We start from the raw sequence: 16,286 nt of genomic DNA, 5'->3' as shown, positions 1-16,286 counted from the left end.
CTCTTCTCTTCTCTTCTCTTCTCTTCTCTTCTCTTCTCTTCTCTTCTCTTCTCTTCTCTTCTCTTCTCTTCTCTTCTCTTCTCTTCTCTTCTCACTTTTTAAGCTGGATGCAAAAGCCACGCTGCGGTGTTCCGGACAAATTCAGAAGCACGTCAAGGTCACGGAGGCGGAGATACGCTCTGACGGGACAGAAGTGGCAGCGAACACACATAACCTACAGGTGACAGACGGCTGAGGCATGTTGTCATAGAGAGGTTACGGATTCAGATCTGCTAGTGTTAATTTCCTCAGCTCTCCTCTGTCTCTCATCTCCTCCTCTTTAACCACCTGGGATCACATGCTCCGTGTTGTCATAGAGACCGAGCAAGTACGTCACGTGTGTGTGGGGGGCTCGCGCACAAAAATACAGTGATAATCACACATCCAGAAACACATAAATTAACACATAAATGTACCCATGTGTGCTGCGAGTATGTTTGCTCCACAGTTATAAATAACTTGGTGGCGAAACCAAAAAAACAAAAAAACAAAACAAGATCAGGCTGTTTTGTTTTGCTTTTTTTTCTCCTGTTTTTTGTTTTGCTTGATCATTTTCATAAAACAAAACGAGCCGTTTTAGCAGAGCCGCATGAAAATCGGGGGCTTTTCGCTCCCCGATATTAAATTGTTTGAAAATTCACAGTGTAAATTATCCATAATCTCAGCAGAAATATTTAAACACTCATCTTATCAGGCCCGATTAAGCCCACGCTTTTAATAGGTTCTGAGAAGAACCGATAAACGGGTCTCTGGCACAACTGCAAATTGACAGGTTTCTGCAGTAATAGACGATAACACTGTCAATTTATTCAAATCCTCCCTTCTTGCCTGAATTTGAATTGATGAGCCACCTCTCCTAATGGAATGTCAATCAGTGCTGAGCCAGTGCTGCCGCTGCTGACTGCACTTTATTCGTGAAAATGAACGGGGAGCGAGGAGAAGATTTCCCATTCCTCTCTGCCTGCCAGACACTGATAACGACTGCTGTGTTAAAAGTTCAGTAAAAAGCTGCCGGGCTTGAAATAGTTGTCAAGTGCAACTTTTTTTAAGGATCTTCTTCTCATTCTGAAAAGTGTGTGTGTGGGGGGGAGGGTGATCAGACAAATTAACAGGACAATGAAGCAGGATGTGTTTTATTTTCCTCCCTGAAGTTTGGAATTATATGCGATTTGTGTCTTTATCTAAACTCGGACTTTGCAGAGTATTTTTAGAGCGAGTGCCTCGACCACCTCTTCAGCAATCTTTTCACTTGGTATGCTTGTTCGGTTTCTCGCAGCATAAAAAATGTTACCCCGAAGGTGGGCGCCCGTGAGACTCACGATGCCATCCGGCGGGCGTTTGACGTGTGGCAGGGTGTGACTCCCCTACGCTTCGAGGCCGTTCCGTACAGCGCCCTGGAGACTGGCAGGCGTGACGTAGACATCACTATCATCTTCGCTTCTGGTTTTCACGGTGACAGCTCACCCTTCGATGGGGAGGGAGGATTCCTCGCCCACGCCTATTTTCCGGGCCCAGGCATAGGAGGAGATACACACTTTGACTCCGATGAGCCTTGGACGCTTGGGAACCCCAACCATGATGGTGAGTGAAAGGGAAAGCTGGCGTGAGGGATGAGACAAGGTGACTAAGACCGGCAACAATGGAGCAAGCAAAGCACAAGAAAGGAGAAGCTACAGCAAGGATGGGGAGGGAGGTGGGCAGGGGGGATTTTAAGATAATAAAAAAAGAAGGGTTTTAAATGCTGAATGTTGGCAGGAAGGTATATAAACAAAAACTGCATGGAAGATGTGAGGAAAACACAGAGAAATAAAAAAAAAAGAGGTAAATGAGGACTGACTGAAGGAAAACCATCTAAATACAGATGGCTCGGCAGGAGGGCAATATGACAGAGATGGTATCACAGGGCAAGAGTGTGAGGGATGCTTAACCAAAAAACTAAGAATGCAGAGATGTCTTTGATCCACCCGTGCTCTGTAAAGACGCATCACCCCATCTGTCAGGATTTTGATGTTTTTTTGTGGTGTAATAAGCTCTTCACACGAGAGGATAGAAGGCCCTACTATTTTAAGACAGTGGTTGCTGGCTTATTCAGTTTTATTGAATTTGATGTAGCCCACTGGTATTTGTACCATTATATAATCTAATAATAATGATATTAGGCTACTTTGCTAATATCCATATGCTAAGTGCTTGCATTCTCCCATCCCATCCGGTTTATTGGGGTTGAGGGGAGGCAGGGGAGGGGTTACAGTTCACTTTGTGTTTGTTCTGGTAACCTGTTTGCCACCCATCAGCTCCTCTCCCTTTCTTCTCATGCCCTAATGGTAACTGTCTCAGGCTTCCAAGTTGAATTCACGTTCACCCTTGTGCAGCATCCCATGGTTATCCATTTGGAGTGCTGGGGCTGATTTTGAAAAGCACCCGTCTCAGCTTATGTGTCTGGAAAGCTTTGCAGCCTTTAATGGGCTTTCACAGCGGTGTAATTGTAAATGTTGCATGTTGACATGTGCGCTAATGGTAGCTCGGGCTTGTCTCCTGGGAGTCCTTATGGGACAATTTGGGTTAGGTGGAAGAGGCTGGTGGTGTTAGATAAATGGTGGTGGGGGTGGGTAACCTTTTAGCTGCTGGCTGACGGTCAGTCGCTGGTCTGTGCAGCGCTCCTGGCAGAGGGGGATATCATGTTGTAAAGGGCAACAATCTCCTGGGGACAGCTTCAGTCACAAGCTGTACTTAAATGGTGTACTTCTCTCTAAATCAGGTTGACACTATGAGCTGAACGCTGGCCATATGTACCAACTGTGACATTTTTATTTTTTCATTTGTGTGCGTGTGTGCACGCGCGCTTGCATGCAATGTGACGTAGACTCACAATGTTTGTTTGCGCCAACATTCATATGGGTTCAGGTGCATTAAATGAGCGCTTCTTGCCCGATGCCCTGGGCAGCAATGTGAGTGTGTCCCTCCCCGCTCGCTGATGCTCTCATGTGGCTTATCTTCCTTTAAGTACTAAAAGAGAAAAAGTGCACCTGTTTCATATTTTACCTCCAGTTGGCTTTCCTTGTAACTTTTTGCACCACATTAGCTCAGTGGAGGTACAACTGGAGCAGATGGCAGTGAGTAATTATGATTTTCACTGCCGATAAATTAACTATTATGCACTGAATGGTTAGTCTGTAAAAAAAAAAAAAGAAAGACAGAAAAGAAAAGAAAAACTGTGAAAGCTGCACCTGGAGAATGCAAAGCCTTGAAAATACTTTGTGATTTTTAATCAACAGTAATCCTAAAGTAGCAGGATTTTAAATAACAAAACAATAAAAAGAATCAAATTTTCACATTTAAAATCCTGTGAGTAGTACTTGTTTGGCATTTTGGGCTCGATAAATGGTTAAACAATTATTGGATTTGTCTGCACAGAGCAGGTTACATATTGATGCTAGGTAATCATAGAAACTTTTTTCACACAGTATTTTTTTTCTTTTTTGTGAATCTAGTTTGCAGGGTGTCTCTGTACTTTTCACTTGTTAAGCTTTTGCACTGGTGATAGCTGTGGATGGAGACCTGTGTTTACAGGTTCACCTGGACTCAAGAGCAAACAGATTTTAATTGAAAAGGTCGAGAATCAGGGTCATCATACCATCACGAGTGTTAATACTGTTAATATTTGCCTGTTCTGTTTTATCATAATGTGTAATCTCTCTTTATTTTTTATGTTTTTGAACTTTTGGATTCTAACTCATGCCATCCTCTTCCTCTCTCCAGGTAACGACCTATTCTTGGTTGCGGTTCATGAGCTGGGCCACGCCCTCGGTCTGGAGCATTCCAATGACCCCACTGCTATCATGGCTCCTTTCTATCAGTACATGGACACTGAGGACTTCAAACTACCTCACGATGACCTACAGGGCATCCAGAAAATCTACGGTAACTTTCCCAAGTGAATTTCTCTTCAGAGCACGAGCTGAAAGTCTGAAAGAGCACGTAATCAAGACTCTTACGTCTTGTTTTGTTCCAACACTTCACTGAAGCTGTATAGCAAAACAACATAAATAGACAAGCGCTGAAGCTTAGTCACTTGCTTATTCAAATGCTGCTGCGTCAGTCATATTGGGTTCGATGCCAGTAAGCAGCATTTGTCAGCTGTTAAAGAGGGCAGCCAATCTATGCTTTCAAAACAACGTGAGTCCACTAATGCTCAGCCAAAAAAAGGATACAGTTTCCGTGCCAAAATAAAAGGCGCAATGGCCAAAAAGCTGTAAACTCACTGGACACCCACTTAAATCTTGATGAAAGTTTTGAAAAAGACGAATATAAAGGGATGCAGATAAAATACGTTCTATTTTGGGTTTTTTAGGTCCACCGGATAGAGCCCCACAGCCCACCCGGCCTCCACCCACAGTCCCACCTCCTCGCTTTCACCCTCCTTCCGACCCACGTAAACACGATCGCCATGCCAGACCCCATCGGCCTCCACTGAGTGCCAAACCCTCCAGCCCAAACTCCAAACCTAACATCTGTGATGGAGGCTTCAACACTCTGGCCATTCTCCGAAATGAGCTCTTTGTGTTCAAGGTAAAATCGGTCATCACATCAGAGCATTCTGGGATTTCAACAGTGGCGATAAAGAGCAGTGATGATTTGACCTTGTCCGTTTTTACAGGACCAGTGGTTCTGGAGGGTACGAGACAATTCAGTAGTTCCTGGCTACCCCATGCAGATAAGCTACTTCTGGAATGGCTTACCTCCCAAAATTGATGCCGTGTATGAAAACAGCGAAGGGAAATTTGTTTTTTTCAAAGGTAATAACAGCAACCGCTCTTTATTTTTTGTGTGTGTGTGGGTGTGACTGTAGTTCAGCTACTGGTAGTTAACACCCCCTTTACGTTAACTGGTCCTAAATGATCTGTTGATGGCATTAGGGCACCAAACAGTCTAATGACTGCAGGACCAAAAAATAATGTAGGTTTCTAAACATGAATGTAAATATGACGGTGTATTTTAGTCAAGGTAGGGAAAGAAAAAACTAAAATAAAGAGCAGGGGGGCAATGTGTGATACTGCACAAACAACCTCTAATAAATTTCTCGCAATTTTACCATTTTAGAACGAGACATCAAATATTCTCTGAGATGATTAGGTCATTAATTTCAATAAAAAGAAGAATTAAGAAAATGTAAGAAAATCAGAATCAGCCTTTGCACTCATCGCTACCGATGGCTGTTTATTATAGCTTCAGTGGCGGACCTAATCATATTATACTTTGCAATCAAAAGGGCCAGAATTACCAGAATTACCACAGTTTAGCGTGAACTGAGCCTATTTAGAGGAAAGCAAATTAGACAAAGTGACAGCTTTTGTGCGCGTGTGCCATTTCCTGTTTATTGGAGGCACCAGAGGTGTGATTGATTGGTTGATCCACACATGCCAAAATTGAAGCTATTGCTCCAATATGACAATAAATGTAAAAACAATGCTACGTTTAAAATTACATATGCTTTTGGGGCAAGGAAATGCATTCATATTTGCCAGGCTTTACTAAAAAAAACATTTTAGTGTAAAAAACACAAATTTATACAACAAATCTTCTTTATCCTTAACTACAATATATGTAGCGAACAGTTTGCCACTAAAAGTTAAACTAAAGAAATGTTCCTACCAATAAAAAAATGGACAAAATGTGTTTTTACTAAGTATCCTGGGTACACACCGGCTACATATGTGTATCTAATAATGTCTGCGATTTTGACTATAGGAATATAACATGGGATAAACAAACACGCCAGTATTTTTTAGTCATTTATGAGTTCTTAGGCGTCCCAGAGCACACCTGGGTGAGAGTTAATCCATGGGTGTGCTCCCATACAGAATGAGAAATTCAGAGACACTAGTAAAGCTGCTCCTGTTTGCCTCTTTCTCACACACACATGCACAAAAGTCCAAATATGCTAATAGTCTCTAACAGCCTACCTCTTTCCACATTTTAAAAATACAACCCAACTATTTTTTTCATGTTTTTAGGCTTTTAAATGTTAACATCTATCTTCCTTCTGTGTTTGTAGCCAAGCTGTTTACATCCAATTTTTTATTAGCAGCGAGCCACAGACCAAATTAGGCAGGATAAGCAATCCCACCACAATTTCTGCAGAAATTCCATATTCTGGTTAATTAAAATAATATTTTATTGCATACCATCACTTCAAGAACACTGGAAAGGGCATGGTGTGTTGTGTTGGTATGTATATGTGTGTGTAAAGACCTGATATTCAAAGCGCAGAGAAAACGTTTATTAGTCCAAAGATTAATCCAAGATGAAGGCCAGTGGGTCCAAACCACAACGAAACGCATAGAGAAACAGACATGCAGGTGACAGGCGACACAACACAGCACAAATTAAAACACACAACTATTTATACTAGGACCACACTGGGGTTAACATGGTAAAGCTAAAAGCACTACATGAGTGACAACAGACTATCAAAATAAAACAGGAAGTTACTCAAGAAACCGCAACAAGACTTAAGCTTGACACAGAAGGACACAAAGGACAGAACGAGAGATTGTAGAAAATAAAGCATAAGCAGAATACTAATGGGAGCAAACAGGAACTGAAACAAAGCATTAAGGCACAAAATACAAAGGAATGTGAAAATCTGGGGAGCAGGGCAAGCTTTACAGTACATATCTTATTTTTTTTTACTGTAACAGGCGACAGTGAGGTTGTTTTGCTTTCTGTCTGGTAGGAGAACGAGTGCAGGTCCAGTGGAGCCGTCCGTCCACCAGGCAGATTAACATGACATCTGTCACTCTGTGGGATCAGGGTGCCTCATGCTTTATTTATTCACTCATAGGGACTTAACTGTGTGTGTGTGTGTGTGTGTGTGTGTGTGTGTGTGTGTGTGTGTGTGTGTGTGTGTGTGTGTGTGTGTGTGTAACTGTAAGAAGCAACCCTTCTTTGCTCCGCCTGAGGCATTTATGATCAAACTGAATTAAATGCAACAATAGCTTCAATAAAGCTCAACACAACAAGTCTCAGTAGAGTTGTCTTCAGAGCATCAGCTTGCTGTTTATTGTATTGTACTGTAGATAACACTGCATAGATTTTTCTGCTGAACACATATTCTTAAAACAAGGTGGCATCTTCTGACTCTTGAAATTACATGAGCAGGGGAAAAAAGCCTCAATGAAAAGAAAGAAAAGCAACAACACAAAAGAGTTGAATGAGCTGAAAGCCCGTGGTGCTTTTTTTGAACTCATATTTAGTTATTTGCTTTGTCCCAGTGCAATCTAACTTTGCCCGTGTATTTTAGGAAACCGTTTCTGGGTCTTCAAGGACACAACTCTCCAGCCTTCGTACCCTCAGGACATCTCGCTGTTCGGGAGTAGCATGCCCACACAGAGTATCGAGACAGCTGTCTGGTGGGAGGATGTCGCCAAAACCTACTTCTTCAAAGGAGACAGGTCTGTGCAGATTATTAGTCGTGTAAAGATTTGGACAGAACTGAAACTGCTCAGAGTAAAAACACCATGCACCATGGGGACATTTGAAGGATAAATGTCTTTTAACATATTCTATTATAGATAGCATATGATTATTAGATTATAGATCTATTATACATTCATATATTGATTACATCACATCCACAGTGTGCCTTTTGTCCTGTCTCCCTTCCCTCACCCCAAGCCGTTCACAGCAGATGGCTGTCCCTCCCTGAGCCTGGTTCTGCTGGAGGTTTATTCCTGTTAAAGGGAGTTTTTCCTTCCCGCTGTTGCCAAGTCCCTGCTCATAGGGGGTCGTCTGTTTGTTAGAGTTTTCTTTTTCTATTATTGTCTTTACCTTACAATATAAAGACTGTTGTTGTGATTCACAACTATACAAATAAAGTTGAATTCTATTTAAATATGTTTTAACCTTTATGTTACGCAGCAGATCCTAAAGACAAAAGAAAGCATCTTTTGTGCTTTCCTCTTCCTCCACTGTGATATAAGGGGAAGGTTTTTGGCTATGCTTGGTTTGGACACCTTTTGCAGCATTGATGGCCTGATGTCTCCTACAAGTGTCCGTCAAGCTTGGCACATCTTCTCTTTTAAAAACATTATCTCTCATCCATCTTGGCAGAACAGTTTAAGCTCGATCAGGATTGTCAGTGAGCTCCCATTTTTCTAGTCTCTCCAGAAATGCTGTTTTGGGTCCAGAATTCAAGACGTGAGCTTTTGCCTAAGCTGGACCACTTTGGAAAAGGTGTCCAGTCCCTGTTGCTGAAAAGCCTCCTGACAGCATCAGGTTGCCACCGCTGTTTGACTGTGCAGATGGGTTTGTGGAGGTGGTGCTCAGTGGGCGGTTTCCAGCCTAGAATCATGGTTATATACTTCAGTCTTCAGTCTGTAAAATGTTGCTTCTCTGGAGTTGTTAAGGTACCTTTTGGCAAATGCCTGGTGGCCCTCATGAGGAATGGTTTGATTCAAAGTAACCACTTGGTTCTTAGTTAGCAGATTACTGAGTTTGATCTGTTTGGCCAGATCAAGGAACCGCTGGGGATTTGAGATTTCTTTGATTTGGGAACGATGGAGATTACTACCTTCTTTGATCTTAAAAGCTTTGCATCTGGACTGTATGTTATCCTGTGCATGGATTCATGCAGAGTATAATTGGGTACCTGCAGTTTGAACTGAATTGAATCCAAGGATTCATTCCAAGACACCAAATATGAGAATCTGGTGTTTATCTGAGTGTGTTGCAAGTCCTAAAGTTTGACTTTATGCCAGAGTGACTCACATGTTAAGCTGTCAAGTTAAATCATATCCTAAGAGGTCATAGGACGCTGTGATGGGAGCTGACAAAATGCTTTGTCATGATACTATCATCCCAAACCACAAGTTGCCACATTTTGACAAACAAGACATTTTGTCTTGAGCGTGATTTTATCTCTCTCTCTCCCCGCGTGTATGACAGGGAGGTGTTTGTTCTAATTCAAAGAAATGACAGTTTGCAGCGAGATTTATGTGCGTGAGCACGAGTGTATGAGAAGCACATCAATCACAGCTACTAGTGAAACAGATCTATGTGGCAGATACACACAGAGCATGGATGATTGATTTACCACTTTCTGTGGTCATGTGAAATACTTGAAGTCTGTTGCTGATCGTTAAATAGTCACATGGAAAAAAACGACATTTGATTGCAAGTTATAGATATGAGTTTGTGACAGTAAGCAGAAATCCAGTGCTGTGCTCTCGTCATCCCAGGCTATAATGTCTTTGTTTTCCTGAAGGTAAATGCTGAACTACAGTTATTGCTTTCTGGGCTTAGTGCGACTTTTAAGCAGATCAACTTGAAATGAAGGCCTGTTCTGTGTTGAACTGGTTGACCTACTGAGCAGTAGACCTATTTTCAGTGTTGCAGACATGTTGGTGAGTCCTGATTATCTCAAGCTAAACATAGACTTTGTCTCCCAAGTGGTTTTGTTCTATATTGCATAATTTATATGTTACACAAATAAACAGAGCTGTAGCATAAATTCAGGCAGGCCATGATGTCAAGCTCAGCATAATCCTGTCTGTCAGCTGCTTTTGCAACCCACTGTTATCCCAACTTCTCCTTTTAATGCTGCGTCTGATTATTATGTCTTATCCACTGATCCACTGATGGCTGCTTGTATGTGCCTGATCCCTGCTCATGTGTGAAGAGTGTTTCAAAACATCTGTCGCCATCAGTATTGATTGATTGATTGAATCTTTATTTTGAACATGTTGAAAAAGTATAAAAAAAATAGAATTAAAAGAGACAAATGAACAAAGCAAACAAAAGGAAAACGAGCAACCACAACTCCAAATAACGTCCATGTTCAAAAAGGAGCAGGAAGAAGCATAAGCTTCTTCCTGCTCCAGTATTAATATCTCCAATTAGCTAAAACGTCAGCGTCATTATTGAGGTCCTGGCCAGCAGTTCTTTACAAATCACTGCCACCCAACGCCTTTGTGAAGTCCCGATTAAGGGAGCTGTCGAGTAAAAGAAAAACTTAGCGACAATTTTTAAAAAAAATATTTAAGTGTGTTTTGAGGAAAGTAGTCCTAACTCCTTGTATGATATTAATGCCTGTGATGTTCAAGGCTACAGGGTTGTTAAAATGACAAATACATCTATTGTTTCCATTTTAAGTGACTAAGTGGTGGTAACACAAGTGTGCTAACATTTTTTAATACTTATTATGACTACTGCACTAACTAACAGGTGTCCCTGAACCTCTGTATTGACTCTTTTTTGATATATTTGCCTGTCCTGTTGTAGATACTGGAGGTACAACGAGGATATGAGAACCATGGACCCGGGTTACCCAAAACCCATCACCATCTGGAAGGGCATCCCTGACTCTCCACAAGGGGCTTTTGTGGACAAGGCCAACGGTATGTTTGCATTACTGACTGTAAAATCTGTAAGAAATAATAATGTGATACCAGATGCCTGTAAAGGGTAATAAAAACAAACACAAAAACAGGAAGTTGATAAGTTTATGTGGCAATATCCAGTTTGCTTTTGACTAGTACTGTATGTAGTACTATAAAGTAGTGCAACCAGCTGTGAAATACATTTAGAGTAAGTAATGTGTTTTGAGTGGGCGGCGGGGGCAGCTGAATAAGACATGTTGATTCCAGCTGGAGACCTTTGGTGCATCTTGCAATCCATTACTTTGTTTTCCAGCTGTCTCTACACTGTTTAACAAATTCAAAAAATCCCCAAAAAGTCTTTAAAAGACTGCCTATATCCCTAAATCCCCAGGTTTCACCTACTTTTACAAAGGAAAGGAGTACTGGAAATTCAACAACCAGCTGCTTCGCGTGGAGCCTAACTACCCGAGGTCCATTCTGAGGGACTTCATGGGCTGCGACAGCCTACCCGCCGACCCCGATTGGGACTGGAGCCCCACGGTGGTAGAGGAGCGCCACTATGACAACGGTGATGCAGACGTTGTTATCAAACTAGACAGCGCTGGAGGTACGGAGAAAGCGGTGGCCATTGCTATCCCCTGCGTTCTGGCGCTGTGCATGATGGTCCTCCTCTACACTGTTTTCCAGTTCAGGAGGAAGAGCACGCAGCGCCACATACTGTACTGCAAACGCTCCATGCAGGAGTGGGTCTGAGGGATTGTCGCTGCACTGTATAGAAAGGGTTGTAAAGCTCTGATAAAGGTCTAGTTATTGCTCCAAGCCCTAAGTACAGTAATTGGGAGCGCTGTAAAGGGTACAGCAGATGAGGTTTGCCATGTAGGCAGATTTCAGAACTGCTCGAACTCGTGACATGCAAACTGCAAAGAAGTGAAACGATCAGCAGAACTCAAACGAGGACGGTGCTGGAGCCACACCTATGTCTAACTAATATGTATGTATCAGCTTTGACTTTTTCTGTATCTTGGAATGAACTCAATTAAGTGAGACAGAGTTAAGCTTGTGTAAGTGGGACCTTTGTCTATCCCCATCTCTGCACGCCACTTAAAAAGCCCCAAGCACTAACTTCAGTGGACAAATTAGATATAGGCTTCTACTTTGCTTTCATTTCTTAATTAAATTGCCCTGAGCTGTGCTTTCCTTAATTTAGGGTCCCCTGTAAAAGATTATTCATTGTGCTGCGGATTCACACACGAACCAAATATGACCTTTTTCTTCCAAAGAGGATTACTGCTTGATGTGTTGTTTTTGATGGGATTTTTTTTTTCCCTGCGTGGATCAAACTTCGTGGACCATACTCTGATTTTCTTTTGCCATGTCTATTCATATCCACCCGTCTGCTCGCTAATCTGTTGGGATAAGACGCAGCCGTTAGAGGTAGGAATTCAAGACTGTTGTGGAGTCTATCTCCAAAACAGGGGCCAAAAAAACCTCTCTGCAATATTCATGAGACTGCCTTAACCACACATTGCTTAAAGTTCCCTTTGCTCTCTTTCTCCTTTTCTCTGGTCCAGAGAGTTGAAGATGTTGAGTGAATTCCTTACTGCCCAGACGTTAAAGCAGTATTTGAGGAGGTTTATTGTTCTTGAAGTGTGCTAAGCTGTGCCTGGTGGAAAGTAGGCTATCAGCTTTCATTTACTCCATCACCTGAGGGTATGAGAGAGGAGGGCATTTGTTGTACACTGTAAAAAACAAACAAACAAACAAAAAAGGCACAAATGTGCGGGTAATTTACATTGTGCATTACCTGTTTTCGTTGTTGTTGTTGTTTTTGGTTTTACAGAAGTTTCCATGAACGGTTAGTGGTAAAATCGAAAGGTCATTAAAAAAACAAACCATGAGTAAAATATAAATATGGAAAATTAATTCATTTTAAAACCGTACATTGTACTGCATTTCTACTATTTTTTTTACAGTGTAGGTTTGAGGGAAAAGAGGGGTGGATACCCACATTATAGATGTACTGTACTATTATTGAACTATTATATTGAACAACCAACAACCTGCATCCTTTTTACCTGCCCGGTTTGGACAACAGTACTCCAAACAGCGTTAATCCATATATTTTAAAAAGCTTTACAAATCCATGTTTTTTTGGTACAAGGTTTGTAAGTTTACATAATATTTCATATCGAACAAAATAACTTGATCCACCTGTTTTTTTTAAGACATCATATTTCTTAATAGAAGCAAATAATCTCTACTTACCACAAGCACAACACGTATCAGTGGCCAGTGCTGTTGCCCAGATTGCTCCATCGTCTCACTACTTTGTGCAACAAGGTTTTGATGCACAGCACTGCTGTAATCAAGAAAATATGTCTAAACATGCAGAGGAATTAAAAAGCAGAAATAAAGACACTAACTTTTTTTGATATTTGAAAAAAACTCTTAACCAGGTTTGTCTGTGTTTTTAAAACTCAGGCTGTTTTATGCAATCTAACTCTTGACTAACCACTATACAAACACTATGTTACATTAACAATTTACTAATCCCAGTTTATAGAACTAATAAAAATGGAATTAACAGGATTATTGGAAAAACAAAAACGGCTAAATTTAATCTAAAATATTTCTCATATACAGTATAATATGTGTCATTTAATATATGCATAGTACATATATAAATCTTATGAATTTAGGAAAACAAAACAACATAAAAAGACAGGCTCTCTCCGAGGTGAGATGGAGCCAAACTGAGCAAAAGCTTTTCTGTCACCATATAATGTGTTATAAATGCAATACAGCCTGGATCCTAATTAATATGTCGGTCTGCCATATATGTAACGACGGGGTTGTGCGGCGTAGCATTTCTCAGAGTATGCCAGATGATCCATCTCCATTCATGATGTGATTTCAGTTCTTTTTGCTACTCTTTTACTTGAAATGGTCCTCGGCACCAACTGTACAGGATATCTTACATAACCCTCCACTGATATTGAGGCAATGCCATTTTATAACATATCAGATAGGGAATTTTAGATTTAAAATGTTCTTATCTTTGAATGATCTACTGAAAGGTACATGTATGGAGCTGTGATTGATGGGTTAAAACCTTTATTATACATAATTTGTAACAGATACAAATTAAATCTTAAATAAGGGCAATGCATGCCGTGTTTAAACTAAGATGTCATTCTTTCATAGCCGTTGCCCGTGGGTCATCCTCGTACCAGTCTTTCCCTCAGTATTTAAATGAAGTGGCTGATCAGACTTGGATTTTTTCTGCTCAAAGCATTGGCAGTCATGCTATATGATCCATGTAAAAATGGCTAGCTTCCTTCTCTGTCCTTGCTGTTCTAGTTTTCATGCAACAGTCAACAGTAATGAAAGAAAATGTAAAGACAGGAGCAGCTTTGCTTTCCCGAAGCAGTGCTAAATCGCTGTGCACATCAGTCCCTGTCGATCCATGATCAGGTTGAAGCAAAAGCCTTTGGCTCAGTGTCGTGTATGATGTCTTATCAGTTTGTGTGTTTGTGGTGAGGATCTGGTGGCGCCAGAGCGTGTGAAGTGAGGCAGGTCAGTACTGTATTTATTGCCGTATTTATTCCTGTGTGCTCAGAACCTCAACTCTCGCATTGCATTGTACTGAGGGCAAGAAATTGTCAATAAAATGGGAGTGAAATGCAATATTTTTTCTAGTCTCACAGCTACTAAGTAATCCTTGTCCTTCTGTTACTGCCTAAGCAACAAACCATTTCATGTGGCGTATGGTTTTCCGTCTTTGAGAGGGAGACCAAATGTTTAAAGGTTAAAAACTCTTCAGTGAACTTTGTCATGCATCAAGTGAACGAACCGCTGGACTTTTTTTAGATATGTGAAAAGCAGAAGGTCACAGCGCGTCAACATGTCCTTGGTTGTCCCCAGACTCCTGAGTGCTTTTTTTAAGGTCTGCCTTGACACATGCTGCTAAGCATTAGGGCTAATTTAGAGTGTCATTAAAGGAAGTGGATGAGGCTGATTAGACAGCAGTCATTACACCAGAGAGGCAAGAGACGAGGAGCATTCTGCAGTCACTGCAGTCTAGATGTGATAGCCAGATGCAGTACATGCCATATATACTCCAAGGCACAGTGTATAAGAAGTAAACATTTGGCATAATATGTATATATGTATATATATATATATATATATATATATATAAGCCAGACTGTATACTGTTTCCTTCAGGCAGTTCTGTCTTTAATCCATCCATTTCATGGATAAAGAACATGCTGTGTGTTGTAAATAAAACAAGTGCATAATGAACGTGTCCTGTTATCACGCTCTCACACAAACATAACCCGTCTCTCCATTACAGCGACAGCATGCAAAGGCACATTTATATGCAGCATTAAAAGATAATTTATTTAAGAAACTGGGATTCAGTTTTGCACAAGATACAGTGGGGCAAAAAAGTATTTAGTCAGCCACCGATTGTGCAAGTTCCCCCACTTAAAATGATGACAGAGGTCAGTAATTTGCACCAGAGGTACACTTCAACTGTGAGAGACAGAATGTGAAAAAAAAATCCATGAATCCACATGGTAGGATTTGTAAAGAATTTATTCGTAAATTAGGGTGGAAAATAAGTATTTGGTCAATAACAAAAATACAACTCAATACTTTGTAACATAACCTTTGTTGGCAATAACAGAGGTCAAACGTTTACTATAGGTCTTTACCAGGTTTGCACACACAGTAGCTGGTATTTTGGCCCATTCCTCCATGCAGATCTTCTCGAGAGCAGTGATGTTTTGGGGCTGTCGCCGAGCAACACGGACTTTCAACTCCCGCCACAGATTTTCTATGGGGTTGAGGTCTGGAGACTGGCTAGGCCACTCCAGGACTTTCAAATGCTTCTTACGGAGCCACTCCTTTGTTGCCCGGGCGGTGTGTTTTGGATCATTGTCATGTTGGAAGACCCAGCCTCGTTTCATCTTCAAAGTTCTCACTGATGGAAGGAGGTTTTGGCTCAAAATCTCACGATACATGGCCCCATTCATTCTGTCCTTAACACGGATCAGTCGTCCTGTCCCCTTGGCAGAAAAACAGCCCCATAGCATGATGTTTCCACCCCCATGCTTCACAGTAGGTATGGTGTTCTTGGGATGCCACTCAGTATTCTTCTTCCTCCAAACACGACGAGTTGAGTTTATACCAAAAAGTTCTACTTTGGTTTCATCTGACCACATGACATTCTCCCAATCCTCTGCTGTATCATCCATGTGCTCTCTGGCAAACTTCAGACGGGCCTGGACATGCACTGGCTTCAGCAGCGGAACACGTCTGGCACTGCGGGATTTGATTCCCTGCCGTTGTAGTGTGTTACTGATGGTGACCTTTGTTACTTTGGTCCCAGCTCTCTGCAGGTCATTCACCAGGTCCCCCCGTGTGGTTCTGGGATCTTTGCTCACCGTTCTCATGATCATTTTGACCCCACGGGATGAGATCTTGCGTGGAGCCCCAGATCGAGGGAGATTATCAGTGGTCTTGTATGTCTTCCATTTTCTGATGATTGCTCCCACAGTTGATTTTTTCACACCAAGCTGCTTGCCTATTGTAGATTCACTCTTCCCAGTCTGGTGCAGGTCTACAATACTTTTCCTGGTGTCCTTCGAAAGCTCTTTGGACTTGGCCATGGCGGAGTTTGGAGTCTGACTGTTTGAGGCTGTGGACAGGTGTCTTTTATACAGATGATGAGTTCAAACAGGTGCCATTCATACAGGTAACGAGTGGGGGACAGAAAAGCTTCTTACAGAAGACGTTACAGGTCTGTGAGAGCCAGAGATTTTCCTTGTATGAGGTGACCAAATACTTATTTTCCACCCT

The 16,286-nt window shown here is 41.5% G+C and overlaps 1 protein-coding gene across 2 annotated transcripts in view; it reads left to right on the top strand.

Annotated features, from left to right (window-relative positions):
* The window catches only part of mmp16b (matrix metallopeptidase 16b (membrane-inserted)), a 16,979-nt gene extending 2,874 nt beyond the window's left edge, over positions 1-14,105 (top strand). For both annotated transcript variants that reach the window (XM_005742567.1, XM_005742566.1), the window contains 8 exons: positions 104-220; positions 1,316-1,620; positions 3,799-3,960; positions 4,391-4,608; positions 4,697-4,835; positions 7,343-7,493; positions 10,321-10,436; positions 10,810-14,105. In XM_005742567.1, the coding sequence (XP_005742624.1) occupies positions 104-220; positions 1,316-1,620; positions 3,799-3,960; positions 4,391-4,608; positions 4,697-4,835; positions 7,343-7,493; positions 10,321-10,436; positions 10,810-11,171 (1,570 nt within the window). In that variant the 3' untranslated portion in view covers positions 11,172-14,105. The remainder of the gene's footprint in view (positions 1-103; positions 221-1,315; positions 1,621-3,798; positions 3,961-4,390; positions 4,609-4,696; positions 4,836-7,342; positions 7,494-10,320; positions 10,437-10,809) is intronic.
* The last annotated feature ends 2,181 nt before the right edge of the window (positions 14,106-16,286 follow it).

The sequence above is a fragment of the Pundamilia nyererei genome, unplaced genomic scaffold (genome assembly GCF_000239375.1).
Source record: "Pundamilia nyererei isolate P.nyererei 1_Seehausen unplaced genomic scaffold, PunNye1.0 scaffold00121, whole genome shotgun sequence".
In the NCBI taxonomy this organism is placed as follows: Eukaryota; Metazoa; Chordata; class Actinopteri; order Cichliformes; family Cichlidae; genus Pundamilia; species Pundamilia nyererei.
The sequence above is the reverse complement of the archived record's forward strand: the minus strand, read 5'-3'. Positions and strand labels throughout refer to the sequence as shown.